The sequence below is a fragment of the Pteronotus mesoamericanus genome, unplaced genomic scaffold (genome assembly GCF_021234165.1).
Source record: "Pteronotus mesoamericanus isolate MK-2021 breed Mesoamerican mustached bat unplaced genomic scaffold, CSHL_Meso_final scaffold_167, whole genome shotgun sequence".
NCBI classification, from domain to species: domain Eukaryota; kingdom Metazoa; phylum Chordata; class Mammalia; order Chiroptera; family Mormoopidae; genus Pteronotus; species Pteronotus mesoamericanus.
The window spans coordinates 12,223,482-12,237,762 of NW_026555308.1; the positions used below are offsets into that span (position 1 = coordinate 12,223,482).

The 14,281-nt window shown below is 39.8% G+C and overlaps 1 protein-coding gene across 1 annotated transcript; it reads left to right on the top strand.

Annotated features, from left to right (window-relative positions):
- Positions 1–690: 690 nt before the first annotated feature.
- Positions 691–11,040, top strand: MPV17L (MPV17 mitochondrial inner membrane protein like). The gene is made up of 4 exons (XM_054589616.1): positions 691–1,000; positions 5,968–6,038; positions 10,464–10,493; positions 10,650–11,040. The coding sequence occupies exons 1-4, from the start codon at positions 691–693 to the stop codon at positions 10,827–10,829; spliced, it is 591 nt and encodes a 196-aa protein (XP_054445591.1). The 3' UTR covers positions 10,830–11,040.
- The last annotated feature ends 3,241 nt before the right edge of the window (positions 11,041–14,281 follow it).

Here is a 14,281-nt window from a genome sequence, read left to right on the forward strand (position 1 = left end):
TCTGGGACAGTGCTTGGAAGCTCAAGATATATCTTGAGAGGCAATATTCAAGGAGTCATATTCATGAAAGGCCTCAAATTTTAAAATGTTCAATTTGTCTCCAAAGTTAGTGCATTGTGTGTGTTGAGAGTGTGAATTCTTCTTACGTAAACGTTTAAAACACACTGCCATCTTGGTAACTGGGTTTCGGTATCCACTCTTCCCGCTGCTGCCCTACCCCCAGCCCTGCTCCCACCTCCAAACCATTTTGGGGGGCGATACAATTCACATACTATAAAATTCACCATTTTAAAGTGTATTTAATGCTTTTCTGTGCAACCATTACCCCTATCTAATTATAGAGCATTTTCATCACCCCCCAAGGGAACCCCACACCCAATTAGCGGTCACCTAGCACCTCCCCCAACCCCCACCCCCCAGCCCCTGACAATCACTATTCTACTTTCTGTCTCCATAGCCTTTTCTATCATGGCCATTTCTTATAAATTAATCAAGAATTCTGGACTAGCCTCATTTCAAATGCTCAGCCAGGCACATTGACTAGTGGCCACGGGATTGGCCGGCACGGATTGGCTGTGCGTGGGCCGCCCAATCGCTCTTGTGCGTCTGGAGGAGGCAGGTGCAGGTGCGGAAAGAGGCGTCGGGGAGTGTGGGGCGGCGGCGGTCGCAGGCGGGCGCACACCCCGGGGCATGGCGGGCTGGTGGCGGGCGCTGCCGCGCGCAGCCGGGCGCTACCCGTGGTTCTCGAGCGTGCTGCTTTATGGAGCTTTCTCCTCGGCAGGCGATGCGCTGCAGCAGCGGCTGAGGGGTGTCCCGACCGACTGGCGGCAGACGCGGTGTGTGGCTACGGTGGCCATGGTCTTCCACGCCAACTACAACTACGTGTGGCAGCGCCTGCTGGAGCGCGCGCTGCCGGGCCGCACGCCGCTCGCCATCCTGACCAAGGTCCTGTGCGACCAGGCAGTGGGAGGGCCGGTGGCCATCACGGCCTTCTACACCGGTGAGGTGCCTGGGCGGGGTTCAGGACTGGGGAAATTGAGGCAGGGTCTGGGACGGGGGATGTAAGCCTTGGTTGGAGGGGGAGGGTCGGTGTTCAGAGTCCGGGAGGGGTTTGGAGGTGAAGGTGCAAGGGCCGGGAAGCCCGGGGACCCGGGATTAAGAGGGTTGAGAAAAACTGGAAGATGGATGGGGAAGCCATTGGTTAAGGGACCAACGTCCAGTGGGTCAGGGATCAAGGGGGCCAGGAGCACAGTTGGGATTCTAGGGCTGTGCCTAAGTCAACGCAGGAGACTACAGGGGGGCAGGAGACTACAGGGGGCGAGCATCTTAGGTTGGGATGGGGGAGGGGGATCTGGGGTCCATTTCCCCCTGAAAAAGGTCCACAAGAGGGTCGAGGAGACCCCAGCTCACTGTCATAGCAGCTGCAGCGTTGGTGACCTAGTTGTGGGTTAGCAGTCCTGCTCTTGGAAAAATTCGTAGGGCCTCCTTATCACTGGACAAAACATGAGGGGCCTGGTACCATGGGGCCATTGTGGGTGGAATCTGAAATCCAGCCAGGTTCCCCAGAAAATTCAGCTCAGGATCCTCTCCCGGTTTTGTGAAGATTTTTCTGCTGGGCAGTGGGCCCATCTCCATATCAAAAGCCACAGAAGTGTGAGAGGACCCCTGCCACGGAGACCTTTATCTCTATGAGTATCCTGGGAGCTGCCTTATTGGAAAACTCATGGTCTGAGGGTCTGACTTGGGGAATCTTGCTTAGGGCCCTAAATACCAAAAACAATGGAAAGGGCGCTGTGGCTTCCCTCGTCTTTAATTTCCATAGCCTGGAAGGGAGTGAGACCAATACCCTGAGAAGATCCAAGAGTCCTGGGCCTGGCCTTGGCATTGGGGATCAGGTCAACACAAGAGGGTCTTCTTTGTCAGTGACTACAGATGCCTTCTAAACTGGGTTTAGATGGTCAGGTCACCTCCTTGAAGAAACCTGTATAACCCATAGGTCCTATTGGGAGGGTGGGGGGCAGACTCTGTTCCTTTCTTCACAAACCCCGCAGAAAGCTGGAAGACAGGACTGCTCGGTGTAGTCTCAGCCAACAACATGGCCCATGGGGTCATTGATGTCAGGGGAATGGAGAACCTGAGAGCAGGGATCCCCTGGTTTATCAGATATGTGTCTGTTTCCAGGGTGTGACTTCCTGGCCAGATTTGCAAATTGGTCCTTTTGGCCTGTTGCCAGCAGCCCTGTACACTGGTGAAGGGGTTTGGGAGCTGGGGGCTGAGAGTTGGGGAATCAGATTCCCATTTAATCCTCAAACAATCCAGTGAGGCAGGTGCTCTTATTATTCCCATGTTACAGATGAGGAAATGGAGGCTCAAAGACTTTTACAGGCCTTGACCCAAATCAACACAATTCATGCCGTATTCTCAGTCTCAATGAGTGTTGTCAGTATTCCTGAAACCAAAAGACGCTTCCGTAATAGGGCTTGGGGGGCGGCCTATGATTCAGGCCAGAAGCTCCTGAAATAGAGTTCTGCCTACTTGCTTCTTTGTTTTGCTTTTCCAATTTCTGGCCCACTTTCCCTCTCCTCCTGTTAAAATGAAGGGAGAACGTAGGACCTGGTGGAAGCACTTCCGACTTGGAAACTGCCTGTATCTAATGATCGTTTGTGCCTTGAGAAGCTTGATTGAGTAGTAATTAAGAGGTCAGGCTTAGAATCCACACCTGGGTTGGACTTGGACCACCGTTAACCTCCCTGAGCTCTTTTCCTTCTCTGCAACTCTGCCATCCTCAAGTTGATGGTTAGAAGGGTCAGAAGTTATGAGGGTCAAATGAAATAATGAACATAAAGTGCTTAGTACTTAATTAGTGCTGGGTAAGTGGAACAAAGTGTTATCAATATTCTGGCTGTGTTTTCTGAGAGTTCCGTTGTAAGAATCCCCTGCAAAGATAAAACAATTTTATTTCCCCTTCCTCCTAATAGGAGTTGGAGGAGATTTTTTCTTTAATCCTCACTCAAGAATATGTTTATTAATTTGAGAGAGAAAGGAGAGAGAAACGTAAATGTGAGAGGGAAATATTGATTGGTTGCCTCCAGTATGTGTCCCAACTGGGGATCAAACCCAAAACCTATGTATGTGCCCTGACTGGGAATTGAACCCTCAACGTTTTGATGTATGGAATGATGCTCCAACCAGCTGAGCCACCCAGCCAGGGCAGGGAGAGAATTTTTAAAGCACTCATAGTTGCACCCTTCCTAAAAAAGGAGGGTTTTGTCCTTGCTCCCTGAATTTCTTTTCAGGGTTGTTGAACATTAGTTTTCAACCTTTTTTTAGGAACGCTGAATTGGTGTTCTGCATTCCAATTCTGATTAAAAAGCCTCTTTCTGATGAGGAAGGGATAGAGAACCTGTTTGAAAAAGTAATGATGGAAAACTTCCCTAATTGGAGGAGAGAAAAAGTCGCACAAGTCCAGGAAGCACAGTGGGTCCCATTCAAGAGGAACCCAATGAGGCCCACTCCAAGACACATCATCATTAAAATGGCAAATATCAAAGACAAACAGAGAATACTAAACCAAGTAAGGGAGAAAGAGGCAGTAGCATATAAGGGAGCCCCAATACAGCTAGCAGCTGACTTCTCAACAGAAACCCTACAAGCCAGAATGGATTGGCAAGAAATATTCCAAGTAATGAAAAGTAAAAGTTTGCAACCAAGACTGCTCCACCCAGCAAGGCTCTCAATTAAAGTGGAAGGTGAAATAAGGAGTTTCCCAGACAAAAGAAGGCTAAAAGACTACACCCCCACCAAACCAGCACTGCAAAATATGCTAAAGGGACTGCTTTAAGATGCAGAAAAAGTTTCTATGAATACCCAGTGCCTTTCAGAGTTGCCAGTACTTGATATTACCAATAGTTTTAATACTCATTAATCTGATTGTGACAATGATGTTATTTTAATTGTTCCATTACTATTTGTTGAAACTAAACCTGTTTTAGTATATTTCTTGCCTATTTCTATTATTTAAAAAAAAAGCTTTAAATAACTTTTTGGTATTCTTTATCCATTTATTGATTAAAGGTTTATAGAACTTTTTTCCCTAAAAAAAAGCCCCTATTAACCATGTTTTAGATGTGTTGCATATAATTTTCTATTCTATTCCTTGTCCTTTAACTTTTTTATATGTATATTACTATATAGTTAAATGTTTAATGTGGTCATAATGTCAATATTTACTTTATAACTTCTGGGTTTGAATATTTTACTTCAGGTCATGAAAAATATTAGTTCTATTTTCTTCTAAAATTCCTTAGATTCTACATATTGATATTTAACTCACTTGAGTATTTCTTGTATAATGTGTGAAATAGGGCTCTATATTTGTTTTATTTCAAGTAATAGTGGTCCATGAACCTTATTTGTTAAATAAGCCTTATTTTACCCATGGATTTGAAATATCAACTTAATCATATATTATCTTGTTAGATATATATGTTTGTCTCTAGAATGCTCATTATATTTCATTGATCTCGATTATTTCTGTGCTGGTGTCATGTTGGTTTAATTGCTGAGACTTTATAATGATTTTACATTTTTTAAATATTTTATAATTGACTTTGACATTTAAAAAAATAAATAAAATCAATCTGCATTTAAGAAAGAGAGAGATGGAACTCCTACCTTTTACAACAACATGGATGGAAGTGGAGAATATTAAGCTAAGTGAAATAAGCCAGTTGATAAAAGACAAATACCATATGATCTCACCTATAAGTGGACTCTATTCAACAAAATAAACTAATGAACAAAATAAACCACAGGCACGGAAACATGGAACAGACTGCAAGTGACCAGAGGGGAGGGGGAAAGAGGACAATGGTGGAAAGAAGGAGAAGGGACTAGACAAAGAACATGTATGAATGACCCATGGACATGGACAACAGAGTGGGAACTGACTATGGGAGCGGGGGGGAGATGGGTGGAGGGGATTAAAGGGGGGAAAATTGAGACAACTGTAATAGAATACACATGATTTATAAATAAAAAATAAAAAAATAATTGTTTAAAAAGCCTCTTTCTTTTGTGGGAAACTTGTAGTTGTCAGAATACCCAGGGTCTGTCAGTGTTTGTTTGTTTTTTTAGAAAAAGGTAATTGAGTTTTTAAAATTTTAAGCATTTCACAGAAAAGTTTGAAAAGGAGAGAAGAAAAGTTACTAATCGCCTCACTATCCTAACACTGCTGTTTTTATTAATTTTCGTAGTTTTTTTTTTAATGACCCCTATAACTTTTTTATCTTTAATTCTCAACCAAGGACTTTTTTTCATTACTTTTAGAGAGAGAGAGAGAGAGAGAGAGAAACATTGATTTGAGAGATGCACCAGTTAGTTACCTCCAGTATGCTCCCAGATTGGGGATTGAACTTGCAGCCTAGGTATGTGCCCTGATCAGGAATTTAACCCACAATCTTTTGGTTATAGGATGACTCTCCAATCAACTGAGCCACACTGGCCAGGGTATCCCCTATAACTTATACACTACTATTCTCACTTAATGTTTATCATTCCTTTCAAAATGTATCTAGTTTTAGCCCTGGCTGGGTGGTTCAGCTGGTTGGAGCATCATCCCATAACCAAAAGGTTGCAGGTTGGATTCCTGGTCAGGGCATATGTTTCTAGTTTGATCCCTAGAAGGACGATCGGTTTACAGGAGGCAACCAATTGATGTCTCTCTCACATCAATGTTTCTCTCTCCCCCTTCCTATTTCTAAAAGCAATAAAACATACCCTCGGGTGAGGATAAAAAGAATGGTTTTAGAATGGATGTTATCTGTTTTCTGTGTTGAGTCAGAAGAGACATATATTGAGGTATAGTGGTGGTTAATTTACATATTGAAATAGGAAGCTTGAACTGTTACACAGTATTCTTCCTACTGAATCTTTTAAAATTCTTTTGTTGTGTGTTTTTGCAAATAGGTATGAGTATCCTCCAGGGAAAGGATGACATATTTTTGGACCTGAGACAGAAATTCTGGAATACATATAAGGTAAGATAGACTTTTGAAAGTTCAACCAAGATGTTTTTGTACATTTTACACATTATATACATTTTAATAAAAATATTTTTAAACTAGGGCTACTGTTGGTTGATGCAAGGATATAATATTTTGACAGAGAAATCTTACATTTTGATAGATGACTAAAAAGAAACTTTAAGAGTGTCTATACATTAGTCTCTCTGAATTGTAGTCAGTGTTTACAATGATTTCTGATGTTCTCATATTTACTGTTATTAGTGATTATAATTTAGTGAGTTTCAGAACCAAAGAGGTTATTGCAAAGAGGGTAGAATGCAAATGGAATCATTCCCAGATTACAGAGTCAAGGTTTCCAGGTTGCATTATGCTAAGTCCCTGTAAAAGGATTCTTCTTAACATTATAAAGGTGTTTACAGAGAAAGATGGTATTTCCTAGGGCTATGTCTAGGCATGAAGCAAGTCACCAGTTGTACTGTTTGCTCATTGCGAATATATTGTATTCCAGTCTGACAAATATTTATTAATTAAGTCAATGAAGAGTTGTTGAGCAAGGTTCTTAAGACTGAACAAAACCAGGGATGCTTTCCACCTCTGGTCTAGAACATGTTTAATCCTGTTAATTACAACGAGGTCGGTTTTCAGGATTAAGGAATATATACAGACTGGCCTAGGACTTCATACCTACTTAATTCCCTATAGAGAGCAGTGCCAAGCCACGCCTAGCAATTGCCTGTGCTGCTTCTAGCATCTTCTAGTGAATGATACCAAGCCCCAGAACCAGAATCATCCATTTGATGGCTGGAAGGCAGATGACAAGGAAGATCGAAGCCATGTGCTTTCCCTGAGCTCATATGCTCAAAGAGTATGCAGAACTCTCAGGACCATACTGACATGCAAATGTGGTTTTGTTCTGCTTTATTTCGGAAAAAGGAACAAGTTTTCCCATGATGTCATAGATCCTATGGCGATATGTACATCAAACATTTATAAAAAGAGCAAGCAAGCAGAATTGAGAAAGAAAGGGACTTCAGGCAGGGATTTGCAGATGTTTCAGACTCTCCTCCCTTGATAAAGATACGCAGGTAACCTTTCTTATGTGTTGAACGTCATTCCAAAGATTCTGAACTCTGGTAATAGTAGTGGCAAGAGACACCAAGTAAGGGAGCTGTTGTAACCAAGTTCACATAAGAAATAAGGTAGGAGTGAGAATAGGAATAATATGAGAAATATTTAGGTGGTAAAATTGGAAGGTCTTAATAATTGGAAATTGGGATTATGGGCAACAACACATCTGGGATGACCCACGGGTTTCTGACTTAAGTAACTTGAGATAGGACGCAGAGGACAGTGAGCCAGTTTGAGAAACAAGATAGCTGACTTCAGTATGGGAAATGTTGAACTCCAGATGCTTTTAGGGTACTCAAAGGGAGATTTCCAGATGCACAGAGGAGAGCTCAGAGGTAGAGGTATTACCTATGGAAGAAATTGGGTTAAAACTAGGCTTTTGACTGAAGTTTGATCAGTGAAACTGAGAGTACAGAAGAAAAGAAGTATCCAAAGGGAATCTGTCACAAGACTCTCATAGCTTAAAGGGTATGTGAGAGTAGATGGAACTGGTTCTTTGTTACTGAGGAATTATCTCCCTCTCCAATCCAAAGTCTTCTGGTGAAGGTGGGAAGGACATCCCTACTTTATTTGTTGTTTACATGTAAATAGTTATTGAACTTTGTTTTTTGTGTTTTTTTAAATTTTTCACAAATAGAATACAGTTTCTCCTTTTACCAGCTGCAACATGGCAGCTCAGATATATTATCTCTTAAGACACATATCTGATATTACATTATTTTCTTTGATACAGTTTTTAAAAGCTTTAGTATGGAATGATTTCAGAATTACAGAAAAGTAACAAGAACAGTTGAAAGAATACCCATACGGTGGCCTGAATGGTGAGCCAGGTCACATCTGCACATGGGGATCTCAGTCTCCCTGAAGAGGGAGGTGCTCGGTTCCAGACACCAGGGTCTCTGGTCCTCCTTTAACAACTTATCCCAGAGGTTCTACTCATGGCACTAACAGAAATGTGGAGCCTACAGTGCCCCTTGCCCAGATCTGGACCCATTGGGTCTTGGTTGACCTTTTCCTGGCTTCTCTGTGGAATCTGGTGTGAGTCTTTGACAGCATCCACTATGTGCCAACACCAACACCATGCCAGAGATGAGGGTTTGGAAATGAACTTGAATTCCTGCCGGGCAGAAGTTCACCATCTGGAGGAAGAGGCTTGCCTGTAAAAAGAGAACTTGTCCCTCAGATATTTGATGGGAAGATGTTCTCACATAACCACAGCATAGTTATCAATTTTAATAAATTTAACAATGATACTCCTTTTATATCATTTACCATCCACATTCCATTTTTGTCAATCAACCATTTAATGGCCCTTGTAGTATTTCTTTCTCTTCCAGTACAGGATCTAGTCTAGGATCAGGTAGTGCATTTAGTTCTTATGTCTCTTTAGTATTCATGAATTGGGACAATTTTCTTAGCCCTTTTAAAATCTGCAACAGTGATATTTTTGAAGAATATAGTCCTCCTTTCTTTAAACAAACAAAGCACGTGCTTTTTGGGGGGGTTTGTCTGTCATTTCTTCCTGACAGACAGAGGTGATAGTGTGCATTCCTGGCTGGAACATGCCATCTGTGGTGATGTGTCCTCTTCAAGGACAGCACAGCAAAAGGTGCTGACATCCTTCTGTCCCCGACTGGAGATGTTAATTTTGACTGCCTGGTGAAGGTGTCTGATTTTTCTACGGCCTACTTACTATTTTTCTTCTTGAAACTAATAAGCAATCTGTAGGGAAGCACTTGAAGACCGTACAAATACATACCCTCTGCCTCATCAGAATATCCACTCTACTCCCATATTTGGCATCCACCAGCAATTCTGCCTGAACTAGTTTTTGCTATTGTGATGGTTGCCAAATGAAGAGTTTCCAACTCCAGCACTAGTCACACATTAACTGGGTGGTGCTCAGCAATCTCCTGTGAACAAATGCCCACTCTTCTATCTCAGTTATTTATTTACTTACTTTCTCTTTATTATCAATATGGACTCAGGAATTCTCATTTTTATAATGGCTTACAGTTCATTACTGTAATTATTTTTGGTGCCTAAGTGTTCCAGGTTTGGCCAATGAGAATCCCTTTAAGCTGGCTCCTATGTTCTTGTGATATCCCCCATTTGAAAAAAAAAATCACTTCCTTACTTTCACAACTACGTGTCCCGGCTCATCTTACATCTTTACCTGCCTTTTCCCAGCCCTGCAGGCAGCCATTTCTCTGAGGAGTCCTTTTGCCTATTAGCGGGGAATGGGTGGGGAGACCGAGCTCTATGCACTAGGTGATGTTATGTTCTGAAACAGCTGCTGTAAGAAGTAAAACCATGTTTGGATGAGTTTACTCTTCTGATCCTTTTTGCTAAAGTAGTAAATTCTTAAATGAATATATATTTTAAATAGCTTAAATTTTTTTTAAAAAAACTACTGATTTTAGAGAGAGAAAGAGAAATATCAGCTTGTTGTTCCACTTATATATGGATTCTTTGGTTGATTGTTGTATGTGCTGTGACCAGGGATCAAACCTGCATCTGTGGTGTATTGCGATGACGCTCTAACCAACCAAGGCTACCTGGTCAGGGCCTATTTTAAATAGCTTTTATTGCAATGGTTTATTGTAGAAACTTTAGGGAATAAAAAGTAGTAAAATAAAAAAGAAAATAATACCACCTTTATATTCCTAGGGTAATACTTCTTTTAAGGACTTTGTAAAAACCTCTAGCTTTTTTCAAATATAATTTACATACCAAGACCTATATCTTCGGAAAAAATCCATAATGATAATTTTTTTTTGTCAGAATGTACAGGTTAAATCCTGCTCAAATAAACCTAACTTGAAATATTTTGTAAAAAAACAAAGATATCAACTAAACTTATTCTGTAGAATGAAATAGTAAAATATATTATTAGCAAATCATTCTATAAAGAATGGTTTGGTATGGTTTTAAAAATGTATTGATGACCCTTTTATAAGTATACTCCAATATCATTTGCTTGGGCTAACAGGAAAATTGCAATATATAAATATATGTTGTTACTTTGAGAGTGGTTGTTTAACAGAATTGATACTGATTCTGGTAGACTTTTCATTCTGGATCTGTGAATATAACTAACCTAAATGTCTTGTACCTAATAGCTTTTTCCACAACTTCCCACCCTCTTCTACTCAAGAGACCTTAATTTAATCAGTTTAGTCTGACATATATTATCACCTCCACATTCTATCTGCCTGGTGTTTCTTAATCATTCATAGAATGAATTGTGCGATTGTTCTGTGTGATTAAAAGGCATTCTAATAAAGTTTGTTTTTTTTTTAATTCCAGAGTGGTCTGATGTACTGGCCTTTTGTACAGGTGAGTTTTTAGAAGAAATTTTGTAAGAGTTTATTTGAGCCAAACTGACAACATTTGCCTGGGAGCAAGACCTCAAATGCTCCTTTAAACCATTCAGAATGCTAACTCCTGGGTTTGATTTACATGGAGCCCTAACATACCCTTTTTCTTTTACAGCTGACCAACTTTAGCTTTGTTCCTGTTCAGTGGAGAACAGCTTACACTGGACTCTATGGTTTTCTGTGGTGCACCTTCCTTTGCTATTCACAACAGAGCGGCGATGGCACACTGAAGTCAGCTTTCGCCTTCCTTCATCTAAAGGAGGCCAAGAAAGTTGAAAGCCCCTCAGAGAAATAAGAAATCAAGGGTTCCTTGAAAGTGATCATATTTTTCCTTAAATGCAGTAAATTGCCTGCCGATAAAATACTCTATTTACATGCAATTATGTGCTCAATTTGGAAGAATTACTGTTTCAAAGACCCACTTGTTTCTTAATGATCAATAAGTACTTTAAATTTTATCCAAATCTTTTTTTCCCCATTCTAGCCTGAAAGTATTATTTCTCTAATGTTTTCACTACTTCTGTACTTTGGTAAATACCAGTAACAGTCATAAAATGACATTTTGTAATTGTTACTATTTCTAATATTTTAATGCCATTTAATTATATTTAATGCATTTAATTATTAATGCCGTTTAAGAAACCTGTTTTGATTGTATACATCTTTTTTCTAATATCTCAGGTTATTCCTAAACACTTGGATTGATTACTTTTTATACCAAAAACAGTTCTTAAGAGTAAAATTCTGTTTACGTAGAACTCAATCAAAGATAAGTTTGAATAACCAGATTCCCCCCAACTCCAATACTATATAATTATTTTATGCTGATTACTATAGTACTGCAAGTATATTTTATATCATAAGAAAGTAGAGTATGATTGGTATAGAATATATTTGATTGATGTCTTCTATTTTTGTAATTTCTAAGTTAAGTACTTTTTTAGCTAATATTTTTTAGTTTTGAGCATATTCAGCACCCCATTTCCCAGATATATGAAATTTGACTTCTTAAAGAAATATATTGAGTGAAATTTCTGGGGGGAAAAAAAAAGAATTTTTCTGCCTCAGCCAGTGTGGCTCAGTTGGTTAGAGCATTGTCCTATAAAATGAAAGGTCACAGGTTGATTCCCCGTCAGGGCACAAACATAGGTTGCAGGTTTGGTCCCTGGTCAGGGCATGTTTGAAAGACAACTGATTGGTGTTTCTTTCTCACATCGATATTTTTCTCCCTCTCTCTCCCTCCCTTCCCTTCTCTATGACCAATAAGCATGTCCTCAAGTGAGGATTAAAAAAAAAGAATATTTTTTTCTTTTTAAAATATTTTATTTATTTATTTTAAGCAGAGAGGAAGGGAGAGAGAAAGAGAAGGAGAAAAGGATCAATGTGTGGTTGCCTCTTACATGCCCCTTACTGGGGACCTGACCTGGCCCACAACCCAGGCATGTGCCCTGACTGGGAATCGAACTGGCAACCCTTTGGTTTGCAGGCTGGCACTCAATCCACTGAGCTACCCCAGCCAGGGCAAAAAATAATATTTCTTCCTTTAGAAGGAAGAACTCTTTCATATGAGGTTTGTCCAGAAAAAGTCCAGCCATTGTTGATGTAATGAGAACAGTTTGTGTGACATTGATGTAACATGGCAGCCAAGGAAAGTGGACTGGAAGGAACATATGTGAACAATGACAACTTCACTGTACTAGTCAGTGGGGGGCGGTAGACGCCATTGAGTGATCATATGTACTGTTTGACCATTGCATTCAAAATGACTGAGCAAGTAGAACCACGAATCTGCATCAGATTTTGCATTAAGCTTGAATATTCCTCTGCGGAAACTATTTGGATAATTCAGAAGGCCACAGCTATGGACAACTGGTGATTGGCAGCTTCATCATGACAACATGCCAACTCACACATCACATCTTCTGCAGAGTTTTCTGGTAAAACATCATCTCACCCAAGTGACTCAGCCCCCCTACAGCTCATATTTGATGCCCTGTGACTTCTGGTTTTTCCCAAAACTAAAATCACTTTTGAAAGGGAAGAAATTTCAGACCATCGGTGAGATTCAGGAAAATACGACAGAGCAGCTGATGGCAACTGGGAGGACTGTATGAGGTCCCAAAGTGCCTACTCTGAAGGGAACTAAGGCGTCATTGTCCTATGTACATTGTTTCTTGTATCTTATGTCTTTAATAAATGTCTCTATTTTTCATATTACATGGCTGGATACCTTCTGGACAGACCTTGTATGTTCCTAGGGGAAATAGTTAACCCAAATTTCATGCTGATGCTATATTTTTAAAAATAATGCTTTAAATTAAATTTTTATAGGTAGCCTTTACGGTCAAGAGAAACTTAATCTAGCCTTTCAGATTTACTGTTTGTCTCACCTCAGAACAAGTGGGTTTAACAATTATATGAGTATCTCAAGAAGTTTCAACAAAGTTCATCCAAGAACTGAACCACAGTTCTGTTGCTTCCACTGGAATATTGTACGAATTTAAAGATGTGAAGCACTGCCCTGGGTGGGTAGCTCAGTTGGTTAGAGCATCATCCTGTTATGTCAAGGTTGCAGGTTCTAACCTTGGTCATGGCACATACAAGAATCGACCAATGAATGCATAAATAAGTGGAACAACGAATTGATGGTTTTCTCTCTCTCTCTCTCCCCTCCCCTCCTTCCCCTTCTCTCTCTTTAATCAATTTTTAAAAATGGGAAGCACTGAAATGTTAATAAATTTATCTTGAGAATTTATATTTAAGATTAAAAGTGTATACTTAAAAATTTTAAGCATATAACCTGTAATATAAATTTATTTAAGTCATGAGTATATTCAGTATATGATTAATTTGAATTTTATTTTACATTATTGGGACAATGGTAGGAAATTTCTAGATAGTTTAATTTTAAATTAAATAACATGGATGGACCTTGAAAATGTTATGTTAAGCAAAATTAATCAGAAAAAGCTGAGAACCAGATGATTTCACTCATATATGGGATATAAAACTGAAACTCCTAGGCACAGACAATAGTGTGGTGATTACCAGAAGGAAGCAGGTGGGGCGGGGTAGTAAAGGATTAAAGGGGCCAGATACATGGTGAGGGAATATGATTTGTGTTTGGGTGGTAGGCACACAATGCAATATACAGGTCTTGTGTCATAGAAATTTATAGTTAAAATCTATATGATCTTATTAACCAATGTCACCCTAAGAAGTGTAATTTTAAAAATCTAAAATAATTTGTTATTTGCGTTTTCTTAAAAGTAATACCACAGAAAAGCTATTTCACAATACATAAGACAAATTTTGTCATTAAAAAAGTATATGTGGAATAACTATAGTAAGTACTACCTGCAGTCTTTTAGCTGAGCTTCAGCATTACTTTTATGATGGAAGAGTTTACATTTTGTACAAAAGTAACTGGGAAAACAGACCTTGTTTATACTGTCAAGGGGAAAAAGCTTACTATTCATCAAAGAGTATGATCTTCTTTGCTCAATAATGTGTTGCTCTGTCCTATAGAAAATATTGACATATTGCATGTATTCTCTGAACTTTTGCAGATAACACAGTTTCAGTTTTTAATGCAAGCATACTTTGTATGTTTTATTGAGGAATGGAACTTATTCCAAATAATGCAAAGTTTGTCTGTTTTAAAATGCTGCCATGCTTGGTAAAACACACTCTAGATCTTCCAGGGCTTAGAAGCAGGTAGGTGGGCCCCATCCTACCTCCAAATTA

Coding starts and splice junctions, on each gene's coding strand:
- MPV17L (XM_054589616.1), top strand. CDS start 691: ATGGCGGGCTGGTGGCGGGCGCTGCCGCGCGCAGCCGGGCGCTACCCG. Junction 1,001..5,967: donor CATCACGGCCTTCTACACCG/GTGAGGTGCCTG, acceptor TTTTGCAAATAG/GTATGAGTATCCTCCAGGGA. Junction 10,494..10,649: donor TGTACTGGCCTTTTGTACAG/GTGAGTTTTTAG, acceptor TTTCTTTTACAG/CTGACCAACTTTAGCTTTGT.